The following is a 17,291-nucleotide window of genomic DNA, read 5'->3' on the forward strand; positions in this document are numbered from 1 at the left end:
CCGCCCATGCCTGGCTCTGGGGTCCCCCACCCAGGCCAAGGCCCTGTTCCGGGGCTTCCTCCCAACCCTGTGGGTGCCACAAGCTCTCTGTCTGCTGCTGGGAGCTGGATGGGACAGGCGGTGCTGAGATGGAAGGTTCTGGACCACATGTCGTGGGTTCAGCTGCACCCGCCACGAGCATCTTGGCTCTGGGAGGTGCCGGACTCCCTGGCCTCCTCGGGGCCATCAGGCTGGCAAAGGCTCCTCTTCCTCAGCTGTATCCTGGAGCTGACTCCCCAGATTACTGAGGGGCTACCACCCAACCCAGCTCAGGAAAGGGAGGCCTGTGGCAGAGCTGGGGCCCTGTCCATAGCGGGGCGAGCAGGGCCAACCTGAGGGCGGTGTGGGAGTGGCCCATCCGTCTGGTGCATGACGGCATGACCGCTGGTTGCCTGCCCTGGCCCCGCCGAGTGTCAGAGGCCAGACCATGGGCGGGCGAACACCACCGCCTCTCCTCCCTGCACAGCCCCACAGCTGGCAGGAAGAGCGGCCTGCCTCTGGAATCTGGACATGCATACTCAAGAAATGCGGAAAAGACATTTATTACTGAGCTATAAATTAGAGGCGGGCGGGTGGGCGGGAGGAACCAAGCGGTCACGTTTTAGGTGGCTGCTGTCTCTCCCTGTCCTCCTGGGCCTGGATTCTGAGCTCCTCCTCAAGACGCTCCTTCGCTCGGACCACCTGGGGAGGGGGTCACAAACAGTTAGGCTGGGCACCCTCTCCCTCCCTAGGTCCTGCTCTGGCTTCCTGGAGGGCCGTGGGCAGGTCAGGGAGCTGGTTCCAGCAGCCCGCCAGCTAGCAGTCCTGGCTCTTCAAGGCCATGGCTGCTGGGGGGCCACCATCCAGGGTGACACAGGGCCCAGGTCGACAGAGCCCCACTGGCAACCCTGAGGGACTGGCAGTTCAGGGGGCCCCCTGAGCCCTGGGCACCCTTCTCCTGCCAAGCTCTGAACCGCCCAGAAGTGAGGGACGCCCCGGCCTGCCCACCCCCCGTGCTCACCTTTGACTGCAGGTAGAAGGAGCCACCCACGGATTTATCGTTCACCTTGAATAGGTGTTCGTAGTTCTGCAGAGGAGGGGAGACGGTGAGTCCCTGGTTACAGAAGCGGGGGAAGCTAGGAGATGACAAAGAAGGAAAGCGAAAGGGCTCGCCCCTCAGCACGCTCCAACGCTGGGAGCCGCTAAGGGGTGGAAAAGCGGACAGGCACCCATGAGACAAGGCCTGTGCCTCCGCCTCTGCGGCCTGCACAGCAACAAACGACGGTGGCCTCCTCGCGTCCCAGCTGGCCGCGCTCAGGGCCCCCACTCCTGCCCCCTTCCCTCCCCCCACCAGCTGGCAGCCTGCCACCCTCTCCCCACTTGTGGTCGGCTTATCTCCAAACCGGCTGGGGATGCCTTACCTTCTGGATCTCCTCGGGGCTCAGCTTGGAGACATTGAGAATCTGCTGTGCCTCCTGGAGGCTGAGGCCCGAGAGGTTGGAGGCAGCCGCAGACTGGTGTCCGGCACGTCCCCGGGCGTCTGCCGCTGCTCGGCTGGCTGTGTGAATATGCGGTTCAGCGCCCGACACTGGGCCTTCCCAGGGAGCAGCTCATCCCCACCAGGGGGTGTGGGAGGAGATGGGCAGGGCCGGTGGGGATCTCCTCCAGGAGTGGATTTTGGGGGGTCAGGGGTGGGTAGGTAAGTGAGGACAGGTTTTCCCCACCAGAGCACAGGGCAGGGGCTGGTCAAACCTGGCATCAGGTCTCCAGACTAGACCAGGAGATGACCCTGTCCCTCATCTTCCCCACCCTCTCATCCGGGGCACGCAACAAGTCGGGGAGCTTAGGCTGCTAGGGTAGCAGAGTGAAGCTGCGGGCAGGGGTGGCAGCCCAGATGAGACCCGGCTGCCCTGTGGTCACCGAGGCGACTGAAGCAGGCCGCCTTGGGTGACCTCTTGATTCAGGAGCCAGTACACTTTTCCTTAAAGGGTCAGAGAATATATTTCAGATTCTGCAGGTCAGTTAATCTGTGTTGCAATTACTGGACACTGGCTGACTGTTCCAATAAAACTTTATTTGCAAAAACAGGCAGGCAGGCAGGCCAGTGTGCCCACTCCTGGCTGGATGCTCGCGTCAATCAGGTCTCCCTTCTCTGGGAATGTCCCAAGATCAAGCACTGTCCCCTACAGGAAGTGTCCCAGACTACCCAAGCTGCCAAAACCCAGCCCACAAGGGGTCCCTGCATTCACAGGTGGCCCAGCGTGAGGGAGGGGCCCACAGCTACAGTGAAAATCTCACCCAAGCAGGATTTCCCAGCCCAGGGAGACAGGAACCCAAGCTTACCTGCAAACTCCTGCCGCAGGGCCCGGGCAAAGGCCCTGCCCACCACCTGAGCGCCCATCACAATGATCTGGGCCAGGTACTTGGCCTGTGGGCAAAGAAGGCACCTGTTAGTGGCTGCATTCTCAGGGCCCCAGAGATGAGTCCTGGAGGTGCTGGCCGAGTGGCAAGGCTGCTGGAAGGCTGAGGCAAGGGAACCCAGCACGGCAGCCACAGGCCACTTCCTCCTGGCACCTGATACAAGCTTCTGCACTGGGAGGCATTGGAGGCTCACAGGAGAGCAGTCTTGAGTTTTGGGGGGCAGGTACCCGAAAGAGTCCTCCAGAGGGAGATGGGACTCTCTCTCAGCCTTCGGACAAGGCGGACAGGAGCCAACGCAACGTGGCCTGGGAGCCAGAACTCGGGGTCGGTCCTGGACTCACCGCCAGCTCTGCATCTGAGCTTGGCGGGTCCAGCCTTCATCTGCTGGTGGTGAGATGCAGGGCCATTCTGATTCTCCTCATATTATTCAAGTCCATTCCATTCGACACAACAAGAGAGCAAAATGCCCTCCACCCTCGGCCCCCGTTCCTCCACTGGCTCACTGCTTCACTCAAACCCCGCCTGAGAGTCAGCGCCAGGGCGTCAGACACACAGGACCCAGCCCTGCGGGAATCCCCACTGCCATGCAGAGTGGGAGGCTTCCACTCTGAGACCACGTGGTCCAGTGCCCCACGGAGGCAAGTGGGGCATCAAGCAGGACCAGAGGTGGGCACGGTCAACGGAGGGAGGGGAGCCCTCAGGAAGGATGTGGGGACTCTGGGGGGGTGAGGGCACTTCTCCTGGGCAAGTAGGATCATGATGGTAACACGGGGGTTTTTTCAGGCAGAGGGACCAGGGGAAGCCCAGACTAGGAGAGTGTAGGGGACGCCTGGGAGTAGCCAGGGGGACCTGTGAGGCAAGACGAGTAGCATGGCTGAGACGGGAAACACAGACCTTGCTATGACTAGGGATAACAGACAGCGCATGCGTGTGAAATGGTACACAGGTGCGCATGGATACTGGCGAGTGCTCAGTGAGGGTCACCACGGATGACGTGGCGCCTCCAAGTGTTGGTGTCCAGCAAGAACTTAGCCAGGCACTGTGACGGACACATTCTATCTATTGTGCCATCTGATCCTGACAGCTCGAGACACGGAAACACAGAGAAGTTTAGTGACCAACCTGAGGACACACCACTGGCACCCAGGAGGAAGATGGGCAGAAAACCCACAGCCCGTGCTCTCAGCTGTGGTGTCCCCAGGCTGCCCACCTCACGTAGGGTCGGCAGGGAGGGCGACCGAACAACAGAAGGGCAGGACCCAACGCAGAGGCCGAAGACGGCTTGTCAGATCCCAGCGGAACCCGGACTCCAGAACTGGCCTTGCTGGGCCTCCCTGATGGGCGAGGTGGGTGTGGTTCCAGGCCAAAGGAGAAGTCAGTTTGGATTTCACAAGCCCCATATTTCACAGCAGAAGGCAAAGCTCTGTGAAGACTCGCCAGGGGTCAGAGGAGGGGCAAGGCTGCAGGTGCTGAGGTGAAAAGGCCCAGGAGGATGCACTTCCGGTGGGAGAGTCTCACCTGGCTTCCCCCGACCCTGGCTTGCCTGAAGCCTCTCCCACGTGGGGCAGGAGGCTCTGAGATGGACAGCTGGTCCTGCCTGAGGGACAGAGAGGCTGACAAGCCTGCCAGTGGTTCCGAGGATTCCCTTGGCCAGGAACTCCCATCAGGCCTCGGACCTCCCCTCCTGCTGCCACACTTGAGAGCCTGCATCTCCACATGTCTGCACTGCCCTGTCTGGGGAACAACACAGCCCAGTGTGGGACCAGAGCCCTGCAGCTGGCCAAGGACCGCAGGTGGTGTGGAGGTCTGGGGAGCACTCGGGAATGTGCTTTGTCCCATGTCAAGTGCATCAAGAAGCGAACCTGGACCTGGACAGACTGACGTGCGAAGCTCCCTTCACGGCACAGTTCCTTGGGCCGGTGAGCCAAACCAGCATGGACCCACCCTCTTATCAAGGACACCCTGGGATAGAAAGGAGGCTGTCTTTGCCCAGGGCGCCTGCAAACAGCTGCTCACATCACAACCACGCAGGAGGAGGTCAGGACCAGGACTGTCACATCTGCCAAGGCACATCCAGGGTATGGGCTGTGGCGGGCACCAGTGGGTACCCAATACATATGTGAATGAATGCGACACTTGACAGGGCTTCCCAATGCCTTCCACTCCCTCTGCTGAAGGAGGGCTCTGGCCGTTCCACAACAGACAAACACGCACACACACAATTCCCCATTTCTGTTGCCGCTGCAGCCAATACAGTCCACCCCCCAGCTCTGTCTGGTTACAAAGAACTGTTCTGGTTTTATCTTCCCTCACCACTCTCCACCCCACGCACTACAGACAGACCCTTTACTCCCTGACTCCAAGATCAGTTCCCTTACTTCTTTACTCCATAGTCTCTGTAGCTCTGAATTCACACATCTCGGGTCACTCTTCTCAAGTAGGATCTTCACTGAGCTGCACATAGCGTTTTCATGACCCCACCCCCAACAAACACCATACCTAGTAACCCACTGAATACCCTCCTTCCTATACCAGTATTGTCAAACCTCAACATCCTTCAAGATTTGGCTTGGACACAGCTGGCTGTCCAGTGGTTAAGACACCATGCTTCCAATGCAGGGGGTTACAGGTTCAGTCCCTGGTCAGGGAAATGAGATCCCAAGTGCCACCACCAAAAATAAAGACAAAGCTCACATCACCCCTATTTCCTGGAGTGAAACCTTCCCAGGCTCCCCCCATTTCTACCAACCCATTCTGCACTGTCTTTCTTTTCCGATCAACATATTGTCCTATTTTATGGATTCGCTGCCTTTCTCCTTTAAGGTACAAACTCCTTGGGGGCCACCTTTTACTTGGTCCCTCAAGGCTGACTGAGTCACATGCAGGAACATCTGTGAGGGACCCAGTTTGGGGGGGTAGTGGGGGGTGGTCCTCAGAAAATGGGAGTGACTATTATTAAGACAAGAACAACCACTATGAGTGTAGTATCAGTTAAAACCAGGACGAGAGACCCCAGAGAAGTCAGATTCTCGGAGCTCCAGGCTGTTTACCTATAAGATGGAGACAATGAGGGCATCTGCTTAAGAATTAAATGAGAACCTACATAAGCCCCAGGGCTCCGGGCCTGGCACTTGAAAGCTCTCACCTTATCACGATCAGTTAAGAAGTGGTTCGTCAAACCCACTGCCTCAATAACTTGGGGAACAATCCTCTATCGGGGATAGACCTCAGGACTCTGCACTGTTAAAGGTCCCCAGGTGACCTGACTCTGCCAAGGTGGCCCAGATCTGTGGGCTGGCTCGGGATGATACCGCAGATACGCTCAATTATCGGTGTCGCAGGGTCAAGTCCCACTTCTGCCACTTGCTCGTGAAAAGTCCCGCAGCCCGATTAACCAGCTTTCAAATGGGAACAATAATGGGGCGACACCATCAACTAGCTCGGGAATCGAGCAAGGACCCCCTGCACAAGGCTGGTGCACGCGGCAACCGCATCTGCTCGGTATTCCCCGGCCCGCCCCGCCCTCCAGCCAGATGGCTCTCCCTGGGCCCTGAGGTCGCCAGTGCCCGCAGAAGGGCGCCCGGCGGCGACCCCCGCCTAGTCCCGGCTTCCCCCCGGGCATACAGCGGGGCGAGCGGCGCCTGCAGCTCGGCCGGAGCTCCTCGGCCCGGCCCCCGCCCCCGGACTCGAAATGGCTTCTTCCCCGCTCCTCGGGTCTCACCATGGCGACCACTCAGGTTCGGGGGTCCAAGGGTCCGACTTCCTGGCCCCGCGGCCCCGGCTCAAGGGCGGCCGGCGGGTCAAAGGTCAAGGGAGCCTGCGCAGAGCGCATGCGCCGGGCATGCGCATTGCTCCATTGAAGCGCAGGGGCGTGGGCGGAGACCTAAGGTCTGTGGGCGGGGCCAGCCTAAGCTTCAGGCGCTGGGGAAACCTCCCGAGGCTTAGGACACGGGACGGGACACCGTAGACCCCGTGACTACCCTGGGGTGCTAGGAACAAAGAATAAGGCCTGTTCTATCCGGCGTATATATTTCCCTTCATTTTGCCAAAGTATTTGGGACTTAAAAGACACAGAATAAACATACATTTCACAAACGTGATGAGTAAGATGCTAAATTTTCACCAATATTTAAGAAGAGAGGAAAACTTCAAAAAAGGCTTCAGGGACATCCCTGGTGGTCCAATGGTTAAGAATCCACTTTGCAGCAGACACCACTTTGCAGCATACCAGTCCAGGACCTAAGATCCCACATACCACAGGGGCAACTAGGCCCAGGCAACAACTGCTGAGCCCTCATGATGAGAAAAATCCCACCTGCTGCAACTAAGACCTGACACAGCCAAATAAATAAATTAATAAATTATATATATATATAAAACTAGTAGCTAAAAAAAAAGAAAAATCTGTTTCGTTCCAGGTTTCTTCTGTCTAGGAAGGAGGGCTCTTCTTACTCCTCCAAGTCTTTGTTCCAATGTCACTTTCTCAGCGAGGCCACCTTGACCCCTCACCAGGGCTGCAACTTGTACTCCATTCTTTTACTTTTTCAAAAATTTTCGGTCACACCACACAGCCCAGGGGACCTTAGTTCCCCACCAGGGATTGAACTCATGGCCTTGGCAGTGTAAACTGTGGAGTGAAAGTTCCTCTTTGCTTTTCTACTACTACCAGCTTTATTGGGAGATAATTCACACCACATACAATTCGCCCCTTCAAAATTCACAATTCAGTGCTTTTTAGTATACTCACAGAGTTGTGCAACCATCTCCACTAGTTCCAGAACATTTTCATTCCCTTCTTAAAGCTCCACACTCATGAGCAGTCACTAGCTGTTTCCCCCTCCCCTAGTCCCTAGTGACCACTCACTGCCTCCTCTATGAAGGTCTCTTCTGGGTGTTTCACAGAAATGGAATCATACTATATGGGTTTCCCAGGTGGTGCTAGTGGTAAAGGACCCACCTGCCAATGCAGGAGATGTAAGCAAGGCAGCTTTGATCCCTGGGTGGGAAGAGCCTCTGGAGAAGGAAATGGTAACCTGCTCTAATATTCTTACCTGGAGAATCCCATGGACAGAGGAGTCTGGTGGGCTACAGTCTATAGGGTTGCAAAGAGTTGGACACGACTGAAGCAACTCAACACACACGCATGTGTCTGGTTTAAACTTCCATTTTTGATCCCTTTTTTTTTCCCCAAAAACTCATCACATTCTATCAAATTATACCATTTATCTGTTTCCTCCCACTAGAATGTGGATTCCTGGTGGGCAAGACCTCTTTTCTCTTTTTCTCTACTCTTGGGCATCAGCACCTGGAAGAGTAGCTTTTTAAAAAAATTTTTGTTTATTGTCGACTGTACTGGGTCTTTCTTGTTGCACACAGGTTTTCTCTAGTTCGGGAGAGCGGAGCTACTCTCCTGCATGGGCTCTGGAGCGTGGGCTCAGCAGTTGTGATGCACAGGCTTAGCTGCTCCACCGCACATGGAATCTTCTCAGACCAGGGATCGAACCCATGTCCCCTGCATTGGCAGATGGATTCCTAACCACTGGGCCAGCAGGGAAGTCCTTCATTCCTGTTGAATGAATGAGAGTCCGGCTGCCTCCTACCGTGTTCTGGACCACCACCTTTCTTTCCTTTCCTCTGAGTCTCCAAATGCAGTCTTCTCTCAGCGCCCTTCCTTTCATCTGAAACGTTCTTCTCAGGGCTCTCTCCCGGGCTCTGTGACCCTTAGGTGTTATCTCTTAGCTTCGTCACTTCTCAGACCCTGACCACGGTCACCCCCTGCATCCCAGGGGCTCCCTTTCATGAAGTTTATCTACTTCACAGTTCTCTGCACACTATCTGCGAACTTAAGCATAGTCTGGCTCCCCTCTGCCTACTAAAACTGTGCCAAGTGCCTTGAAAAGCCTTGTCTCTTCCATTCATGACCGGAGCTGCCATCCAGAGAGAACCTGGCCAGGTACCCATGTGTCGGAAGAATGAATGAACTCCCAGCAGGAGCAGAGTGAGGCCTGGGACCAGGTGGAGCCGAGGGCCAGACTACTGTCACCCTTACCGCTGTCCCCTTCCCCTTCCAGCCAGCCAAGAGACCACAGTGGCGCCAGGGTGACCAGCTTAGAAAAGTTTAATTGTTGAAAACATCCAGGACACGTGCAGGCCAGTCCCTGTAGGGCTCACACCCCCTTTAATTGGGCTATTAGCTCTGTGACACCCATTTTTCCTGGCTTCAAGTTTGGGAAGCAGGGTGACTGGTCCCAGGCCCCTGAGGCTGGAGCTGCTCCAAATGGCCAGGTGGAGGGGCCAGCCCCCTAGACCCTTGACCGGAACTGGGGCAGCAGGCCAGATGGGATGGCATGTAATAACTGAAGGTGCTGAGCAAAGCCAGCCCAAGCTGGGACCAGCCCAGGTCAGAGGAAGGGGGGACAGGGAGCCCAGAGCCTGCCCAGGGACATGCCCCTGAGCCCTCACCCCTCCCCACCCCTATGCCCCTGGCTCCGCATGCTAGCAGGCAGTGAGGAGAAGTGCCCAGTTCCAGAAAGAGCAGAGATGCGGACAATCCATGGAGACTGCAGCAGAGCCCAGAGGCCGTGGAAATGCCCAAGACTCAAAAGAAGCCGGGGCTTCTGGGATGAGGTGTCCCAGGGCCAGGAGGTGGCTTCCAGTTTGAGGGAGAGATGTGAGGTGCGTGGGGGCACCAGGCTTTCCTGGAGGCGGCAGTGGAGGGTGAGGCTAGAGGTGGCTGGTGTGCAGGCTAGTCCTGGGGAGATGAACCAAGAAGCGGGGGGGAGTCGGGAGGGCCCAGGAGGCAGGCGTGGGCGAGCAGGCTGCAGGCGTGAGTCGGGGAGGGACGGGACAGGATGCTGGCCCCCCAACTAGTCCACTCACCCACTCGTCCTCATCCACGCCTTCGAAGGAGTCCTGTGGGAGCGGGTCCTCCCGGTTCCCTAGCTTTGCCACCATGGCGCTCAGCAGCTGGGACGGGGTGGACAGAACAAGAGGCGGGAAGTGAACGGCGGTCTCTGTATATGGAGGTCCGAAGTACACTTGGGTCTGGTTGGGTTGGGCCGAGCCAGGCCTGGGAAGGGCCTCTCCCTGCCCTTCCCTGGCTTCCTGAGCCCCACCACCTTACGACGGTCAGTTTCAGAATTTTGGAAGACCTCCCCATAAAGCTGTCCAACTGACAGATGGGTGACACTGGCTCTTGGCCCAGTTGGGGTCGGACCAGAGAGCTGAAAGGCTGCGCCATGTGCAGCCAGGACCCCTTCCCCCGCTGCGGCCAGCCCTCTCCCCACCTACCTCTTCTTTCTTCTGCTGGTCTGACTTCTCCTCCAGGTAGACTGAGGAGGGGGCCCGCCGGGCAGGGGCTTCACGGGGGGCCTGGCTCACTGGGGTGGGACCAGGGACAAGCATCAGGCAGGAGAGAGGCCCCTTGAGACCAGGCTTCCTGGTCCGACCCCTGGGTTCCAGCCCATAGGGGATTCCGTGGCAGAGAGTCCAAAGGTGGCACTCACACCTACTCGACCCTCGGTTCACGTGGCCTGCCCCCGGCACCAGGCTGTGTGCGTGTGCTCATGTATATTTGGGGCGGGGGGCTTCTGATAGAAACACAGACCCTGGGCCCTACCGTCTAGGGGCTCAGAGACCAAGTCCAAAGTACAACCACCTGTCCCTAGGAACGCTAGAGCTTCCTGAGTGCCAGCAGGGATGGAGGGTCAGACTTGGACCTTTGCCCCTTTCTCCAGCCCCCACCTGCTCCCCTCCATCCTCCCCTCCCCCATCGCCCAGGCCCTCATCCTACCTGGGGTCATGCCGGGGGGCTGCAGGCTGAGAAGCTGGGGCGTCCCGTTAGCACCTTCCAGCCAGGCCTCAGCGCTGAGCGCCGGCTTCCAGCTCATGGTGGTGTCGGGGAACACGTCGTCCTGGAAGAATTCTTTCTGCGGCGATGGAGGAAGGGGCTGCTCTGAGACACTGAGCAGAGGCCCAGGGAACACAGGCCTCCACTGGGCAGGCGGGCATGGTGAGACCCAGGACCCCAGTCTGAGGTTTCTACGGGGCTCAGAATGTCAGCAGAGTGAGGGGCGCAGATGCCCACAGAGCAGTGGGTGGGGCAGTCTGGTGACAAGACCAGCCAGGCCCCAAAGCCCCTGACAGGGGCCAGGGAGTGGGGGGGCTGGGCGTTGGCATGCTGCATCCCCAGCTCACCCTGACTCGGGGCAGCCGGAAGGCGACAGGCTCCAGGGAGGTCTGGCGAAGTCGCAGGCATCGGGCGAACTCCACCTCCCGCACGTCACACTCTGTCTTGGGCAGGAGGATGAATCCCTGGGGTGGCAGGGGAGTGTGAGAAAGTGAAAGTCGCTCAGTCGTGAACGACTCTTTGTGACCCCGTGGACTGTACAGTTCATGAATTCTCCAGGCCAGAATAGTGGAGTAGGTAGCCTTTCCGTCTCCAGGGGATCTTCCCAACCCAGGGATTGAACCCAGGTCTCCCACACTGCAGGCAGATTGATTACCAGCTGAACCACAGCTGATGCTAGAATCCAGAGTTTGCTGGAACCCGGACCCCCAGGACCTCTCACTTAGGACCTCCAGGAGCAAGGCCTAGCCCTGGACAGTGGTGTGATGTTTAAAAACTAGCTCTTGGGAGGAAAAATGCCCTAGTTTGTAGCATTTGCCTGGTTCCATGGTGTAAAAACTGCCCGCCTGGCCAACTTCACACCAGCAATGTGACTGGGGGAATGCAGACACAGGAAGAAAAGTGCTGTAACAGCTCGTGATAGATCTCTGGCAGACAAGTGCCCACAGATTAAGTAACCTCGACAGCACAAATAACATTGAAGTCAAATAAAATAACTGTGAAGTGATAAATTAAGTATCTATTGCCTTGGTCTTTAATGCAACTTATTTGTGGGTTTGTAAGACTTAACCTTACGTAGTTTAATTTTCAGTAATGGGTGAGTTTAACAACCAGGTCCGGAGGCTGCCCGGCACACCCTGCCAGCCAGGGCCTGGTGACCCGCAGGTCCCATGGGCTCATGCAGTTTGCCCACGTGGCCACTAGAGGGCGGAGAGCCCGTGGTCCTACCTGGGGACAGACCCAGAGTCGGCGCGCCGGCTCACCTTGTGGGGATCGGGCGATGTGAAGCTGTTGCACTCCAGGAAGAAGGGGGCCTCGGGGAGCAGCTCGTACAGGAACACGCGGGTATCGCCCTATGGGGATGGCGGCAGTGAAGCGGCTAGCTTCAGGTGCCTTCCCCGCGACACCTGCCCAAAGCCCCCGCCTGTGCTCCCCAGCCCACCTTGCCCGTGAGCAGCACCAGGCTGGTGTCCGGGTCATAGCTGGGCAGCAGGGTCGAGGGAGCCACATCCAGCCCCAGCACTGCGGAGGGGCCACTAGCCAGGGCCTTGGCTGAGTACAGGAGGAGCTGGCGCTCGCTTCGGCTGCAGGGGGACAGAAGTGGGTCCTCAGAGCAGGAGGGGCCCGGGGCAGGCATGACAAAGACTCCAGCATGTCTGGGCTTTTTTCCCCAACATTCTGCTCTAGGGCCCTTGCTGCAGCCAGGCTGTTGCCCTCTGGGCCGTTCCACCAGAGTCCACTGCCCTCTCCTCCAGATCTGTGGTTACCAGTCCCTTTGTGACCCAGGTCAGAGATAGCTCTCTTAGGAGGGCCCCCACCCCGATCCTCCCCCTAGAGCACCAAATGCCCTTCCCCTGGACCTCTCCAGGAGGCTTGGTTCTGTTTTGTGTGCTTCATCTGGTCCCCACCAGGAATGGGCTCCTCACACCTGGGACAGATCTCATCCCTCTGGGCCCCCAGTTGATTCCTCCCCATCTCTCTCCCTCTCATCCACCCGTCCATTCACCCATCCATCCACCCCACCATCCATCCACTGACCCACCTATCCATCCAACCATCCATCTGTCCATCCACCCATCCATCCACTCAACCATCCATCCATCCACCTACACATCCATCCATCCACCCAACCATCCATCCACCCAACCATCTATTCATCCTCCAACCATCCATCCACCCAACCATCTATTCATCCTCCCAACCATCCATTCACCCATCCATCTATTCATCCATCCACCCCATCATCCATCCACTGACCCACCTATCCATTCAACCATCCATCCATCCACCCATTCATCCACTCAACCATCCATCCATCCACCCATTCATCCACTCAACCAACCATCCATCCATCCACCTACCCATCCATCCATCCAACCATCCATCCACCCTACCCTCCATCCACTGACCTACCTATCCATCCAACCATCCATCTATCTATCCACCCAACCACGCATCTATCCAACCATCCATCCATCCATCCCTCCACCCAACCATCTATTCATCCACCCAACCATCCATCTGTCCAACCATCCATCCACCCACCCACCCATCCATTCATCCTCACAACCATCCATTCACCATCCATCCATCCATTCATCCATCCACCCATCCACTCAACTATCCATCCAATAAGTGAGTGTGGGGACAGCTTCTGCACACCTAACAGGTGTATGTGTATCTTGGGGATGGGGCACAGTGGATGCTGAGGTCTGGGGATGGGAATGGTGATCCCAGAGTCCTCACCTGTCAAAGCCTGACACCAAGAGATAGTGACCGTCACACACCCACACAACGCGGGCTCCACGGGCCCCCTCGGGCCCTGGGCCTTCCTGTTAGAATACAGCATATGAGGCCCGGCCGGAACCCCCATCGGGTCTGAGGGCTGGCCCCAGCCCATCCTGCTCACCTGCAGGGGCTCAGGGCTACCCCGGGGCTCGTAGATCCGCAAGCGCCCATCTTTGCAGACAGTGGCCAGCTGCTGCCCGTTGGGGCTCCAGGCCAGGCCAAAGATCTGGGGGCAGGTGGAAACGTGAGAAGCAGCCTCTTGCCCCATGGCTGGGCACCTGCCCCCCAGAACTATCCTACCTGATCCCGGTGGCCCTGCAGCCTCAGCCGCTCGGCTCCGACCTTGAGGTCCCAAATCCGAACGGTGAGGTCGTAGGAGGAGGAGGCCAGTATGTCGGCCGCCAATGGGTGGAAGCGCAGAGAATAGATCTTCTCCGTGTGGCCTGGGGTTGAGGCGTGGGGTGACACTGAGTCCCCCAGGAGCCTCTGCCTATCCCCCATCCCCCACCCAGGCCCCCCTCACCTGTGAGTACTGCCTCGGGCATAGTGAGCACCTCCTGCAGGCCCTCAGGGGGCACCCGCCACAGCCGGATCCTGGCGTCCTCCCCGGCTGCAGGGTGAGCAGGCTCGTCACTGCTGGCCCAAGGCCCCCAGGCTTCCCTTGATCCCATCTGGGGCCCCGGGACCCTTCCTCAAGCCGAGTGCCCAGCCCAGCCTCCTTACCCACGGCGAGGCGGTAGGGGTCAAAGGGGTCCCAGGCCAGATCGGTCACAGCCACCCCATTCTGCAGCGTGGGCAGTGCAGTGTCAGGCAGACGGCCAGGCTTCCGTAGCTGTGGGAGGTGCCCCCATCCCAAGGCCCATCAGTAACAGGCAAGAGAGCCAGGTCCCAGTGGCTGCAGGGCAAGCAGCACGCCTGGGCCTCACCATCTGCAGCCGATGACCCCCCCGGGTGATGCCCAAGCTCTCTGCTCAGTCACCTTGTGCTCTGAGCCCCAAGTGCCAACCATGAGGCCCCCAGGAAGTGAGGGGGTGGCGGGAGCGGTGGGAAGAGCTCAGGCTCAGGGCTCAGGGGGCCTGGGTTTGATTCCCAGCTCCACACTTACATGTCATGTGACCCCATGGGTCACTTAGCTTCTCTGTGCCTCACCACTCTCGTCTGTAAGACGGGGATAAGAGTGGCACCCCCAGCATGGGATACTGGGCGGTTTGCCTGGCACACGGTTTGAGCATAGAGAAGGTGAGCTGGCGTGGGCACTCGATGCCTTCAGCATCCTGCAGGGGGACATGGGGACTGCGTGGAGGGGCTGGCCCTCACCTCCAGCACGGCCACTTGCCCCCCGCTGCTGAGCAGGGGCACAGCCACACGCAGCTGGTTGGCACAGAAGCCATCACTCTCGCCAGGCGTCGTGAGGTTGAGCCCCTTGAGGTTGGTGATGTGGCTGTCTCGGTGCAGGACAGTGCCCTGAGCATGCCGGAACTTGGAACTGGGGCCTGGGTACAGGGGGCAGCAGGGACATGGAGCCACATGAGGTGACGGTCCCCAGCCTGGCCACCCTGGGAAGTCCTGCAGGGGCACCTGGGCCAGCCCTGAATCTGGGCTGCCTGCTCCCCTCGGCAAAGGACCCCAGCTTCTGCCGGTCCGGCCAACACAACCACCCAGATCTCAGAAAGTGCAGGCCATCAAGACTCACTTCACCCCACAAGGAAGTGACTGGTACAGGAGGGGAGCCAGGACTGGAGTGTAGAGAAGGGTGGCTGGGGTGGAGGGTGGCCCAGGGCGCCCGTGCTAGGGGCTCACACTCACCCAGCAGGCTGTGCAGGGACCGCTGGCTGGGGCTGGTGCCGATGCCGCTGGTGCTGGTGAGTGAGGGCCCCAGGCTGGAGGGCGTGGAGGGCGAGGTCAGCGAGCTGGGTGGGGAGGAAAAGCCCTCCTGGGGGAGAAGCACCCGGTCAGCCAGAGGCCCCTTGTGGGTGGGTGGTCCGCCAGGGTCTGGGGTCATCACCCTGGGACACCAGGGTGGGCGAGAATCCCCACTGCGGGATGTGGGGTTGGGGATGCAGTCACTGACGGGGCAGGAGGTGACATGGGTGAGCCGAGCTTTAGCGCACGGGGCAGCGGGTGGCAGCTGCTGGCTCCTGACTGTGGGAAGGCGGGCCTGGAGTGATCCGGATTGTTCAAGAGAGGCTAGAAATCTAGATTTTTGTGTGTGTGTGTGAAAGTCTCACTTCCTAGGCATTTTACACGATTTTGAAAACACTAGGGTTCTTCACTTCTGCTTCTCGAGTTTCTGACACCCATGGGGCAGGCCACACGCTGTGGCCTACCCAGACCCACGCCCCCTGCTGATACTCACGCTGGGGTCTGCGTCACCCACAGGTGTCCCCGCGGGCCGGGCTGTGGCAGGAGTGGGCTCTGCAGGGGGTGCCAGGCAGGAAGTGAAGCTGGGGTGGGCCCGGCGGGCAGGGTGCAGGCTGACCCTCTGCACCTGTGGGGAGAGGTCCACAGTGGAGGCAGGAGAGGTGGGGGCCCGGGGGGGGGGACACCGGGCCACTGAGTGCCAGCCACGGCCAGAGGGGCTGTCAGCCAGGCCCCGGCCTTACCTGCTGGCCGCTCCCCGCCCACCAGGCGTGGGGGTCGGAGGCGGGCACACAGCCTGCGGTGTCCGGGAACAGGTCTTCGTGGAACTCCATGGTCTGGCGGCAGACAGGGGCAGGCTGGTTAGCTCAGGGTCCCCCACCCCAGGCCCTCCCAGCCCCTCCCGCAGGACCCCTCACCTTGCGGGGTACGTGGTAGCTGATGGGCACGATGGCTGTGTCGCTCAGCTGCAGCACTCGCAGCACCTCGCAACCCATGACGGCCAGTGCCCGCCGGGGCACGAGTGCCGCCCCCCGCAGCGCACTCTCCAGGAGGCACTGGGTCACTGGCAGGGACACAGTGGGTGGAGGACCGTCAGGGTGGCCTGGGGAAGTGGGTGATGGTGCAGGGCGGGGGAGGCGGGCAGGGCTTACCCGGGCTCAGTGCTGGCTGCTGGGGGGCCACCTCATAGCAGTAGAGCTGGTTCTCTCCCTGCAACAAAGCCCACCTGAGCGCATGCTGACTGTGCTGGTGGTCTGGGCTGCCTGGCTCCACTCTTGCCGCCCCGTCCCTCCCTGAGGACCGAGTCACAGCACCACCATGGCAGACGCCTACTAAGCGCTGAGCCGAGCTGGAGTGACGCCCCCTGGCGATCAGTATAACAAGTGCCTGCTGGGTGCTCGTTTGCTCCATTCCCAGCCTCGTCCTCAGGCAGCTCACGCTCTAGGCTGTGACCCTGACTGTGTGCCCGGAGCCCCTGGCAGGGGCTGGAGCCCAGGCAGTACTGTCCCAGCTCCCCCTCTGTGTGGGGGCGGTGAGCATCCTACACACTCTACTTTGCCAGTCAGGACCAGCTCTGGTCCAACGTGGGTGGGTTCTCCTCACCTTTCCTGCCAGGACCAGGAGCCCCGAGTCTGGGTCCAGCAGGGGCATCAGAGACCTGGGGGAGAGAGACGGCCGGTCATGGGAATACAGCCAAGTCTCCGTGACCGAGGGGCGGCAGCAGGGCTGACAGTGTCGCACCCCTAGACAAGGGCTCAGGCCAAACTCGACCGTGGCCAGGAGGGGTGCAGCAGCATCCACGCTGGTGCCTGGAGACCCTCCACCCACCCACTCTCTCCGTGCTCCCAACATGCCCCCGCTTCCCAGCCTTTCTTTCCTGGGGTCCATCTGCCCAGGGCTTCCCTGGTGGCTCAGTAAAGAACCTATCTGCAAGGCAGGAGACCTGAGTTCGATCCCTGAGTGGGAAGGAAATGGCAACCTACTCCAGCATTCTTGGCTGGAGAATCCCATGGGCAGATGAGCCTGGTGGGCTGCAGTCCACGGGGTCACGGAGTCGGACGTTACTGAGTGACTAATACTATTTCCATCTGCCCAGCTGCTTCCCCCCAGGACTGTTGCAGGCCCTGGGCACAAGAGAGCTTCCCCCACTTTCTGCACCTCAGCCCTGATCTCCTCCCAAGCTCAGTAGCGCCAGGAAAACTCCTCCACCAACCCCCGATGTAGGTTTTGTCTGTGGTCTCACTCCAACAGCCTAGACACCAGGCTGGGGAAGGTAGGGGGGTGGTCGGAACCAAGGATCCCCTCCATCCCTACCCAGCACAGTCAGCTGGGTGCTCCCAGACTGCACTAGGGCTTG

At 59.3% G+C, this 17,291-nt stretch overlaps 1 protein-coding gene across 7 annotated transcripts in view; it reads right to left on the bottom strand.

Moving 5' to 3' along the window:
• Window positions 1-565: 565 nt before the first annotated feature.
• LOC120874372 (coronin-7) overlaps window positions 566-17,291 on the bottom strand; it is a 60,567-nt gene continuing 43,841 nt past the window's right edge. Inside the window, exons 10-31 of one of the 7 annotated variants that reach the window (XR_005723636.1) lie at window positions 16,538-16,592; window positions 16,087-16,144; window positions 15,853-15,998; window positions 15,679-15,771; window positions 15,432-15,563; window positions 14,882-15,008; window positions 14,393-14,568; window positions 13,799-13,907; window positions 13,599-13,685; window positions 13,376-13,518; window positions 13,197-13,301; window positions 13,034-13,119; window positions 11,730-11,871; window positions 11,551-11,640; window positions 10,636-10,752; window positions 10,232-10,367; window positions 9,730-9,818; window positions 9,319-9,405; window positions 2,362-2,446; window positions 1,440-1,576; window positions 1,040-1,154; window positions 566-720 (exon numbers count right to left, since the gene is read on the bottom strand). Coding sequence is in view for 6 of the 7 variants with exons in the window: in XM_040255750.1 (XP_040111684.1) it covers window positions 634-720; window positions 1,040-1,105; window positions 1,440-1,576; window positions 2,362-2,446; window positions 9,319-9,405; window positions 9,730-9,818; window positions 10,232-10,367; window positions 10,636-10,752; window positions 11,551-11,640; window positions 11,730-11,871; window positions 13,034-13,119; window positions 13,197-13,301; window positions 13,376-13,518; window positions 13,599-13,685; window positions 13,799-13,907; window positions 14,393-14,568; window positions 14,882-15,008; window positions 15,432-15,563; window positions 15,679-15,771; window positions 15,853-15,998; window positions 16,087-16,144; window positions 16,538-16,592 (2,353 nt within the window). In the remaining variant the exon portion in view is untranslated. Of the gene's footprint in view, window positions 721-1,039; window positions 1,155-1,439; window positions 1,577-2,361; window positions 2,447-6,160; window positions 6,297-8,539; window positions 9,191-9,318; window positions 9,406-9,729; window positions 9,819-10,231; window positions 10,368-10,635; window positions 10,753-11,550; window positions 11,641-11,729; window positions 11,872-13,033; window positions 13,120-13,196; window positions 13,302-13,375; window positions 13,519-13,598; window positions 13,686-13,798; window positions 13,908-14,392; window positions 14,569-14,881; window positions 15,009-15,431; window positions 15,564-15,678; window positions 15,772-15,852; window positions 15,999-16,086; window positions 16,145-16,537; window positions 16,593-17,291 lie in introns of those variants that run through there. The other 6 variants (XM_040255750.1, XM_040255755.1, XM_040255769.1 and 3 more) reach the window with 6 other exon arrangements.

This window comes from Oryx dammah, unplaced genomic scaffold (assembly GCF_014754425.2).
Source record: "Oryx dammah isolate SB20612 unplaced genomic scaffold, SCBI_Odam_1.1 HiC_scaffold_2, whole genome shotgun sequence".
Classification (NCBI taxonomy): Eukaryota; Metazoa; Chordata; class Mammalia; order Artiodactyla; family Bovidae; genus Oryx; species Oryx dammah.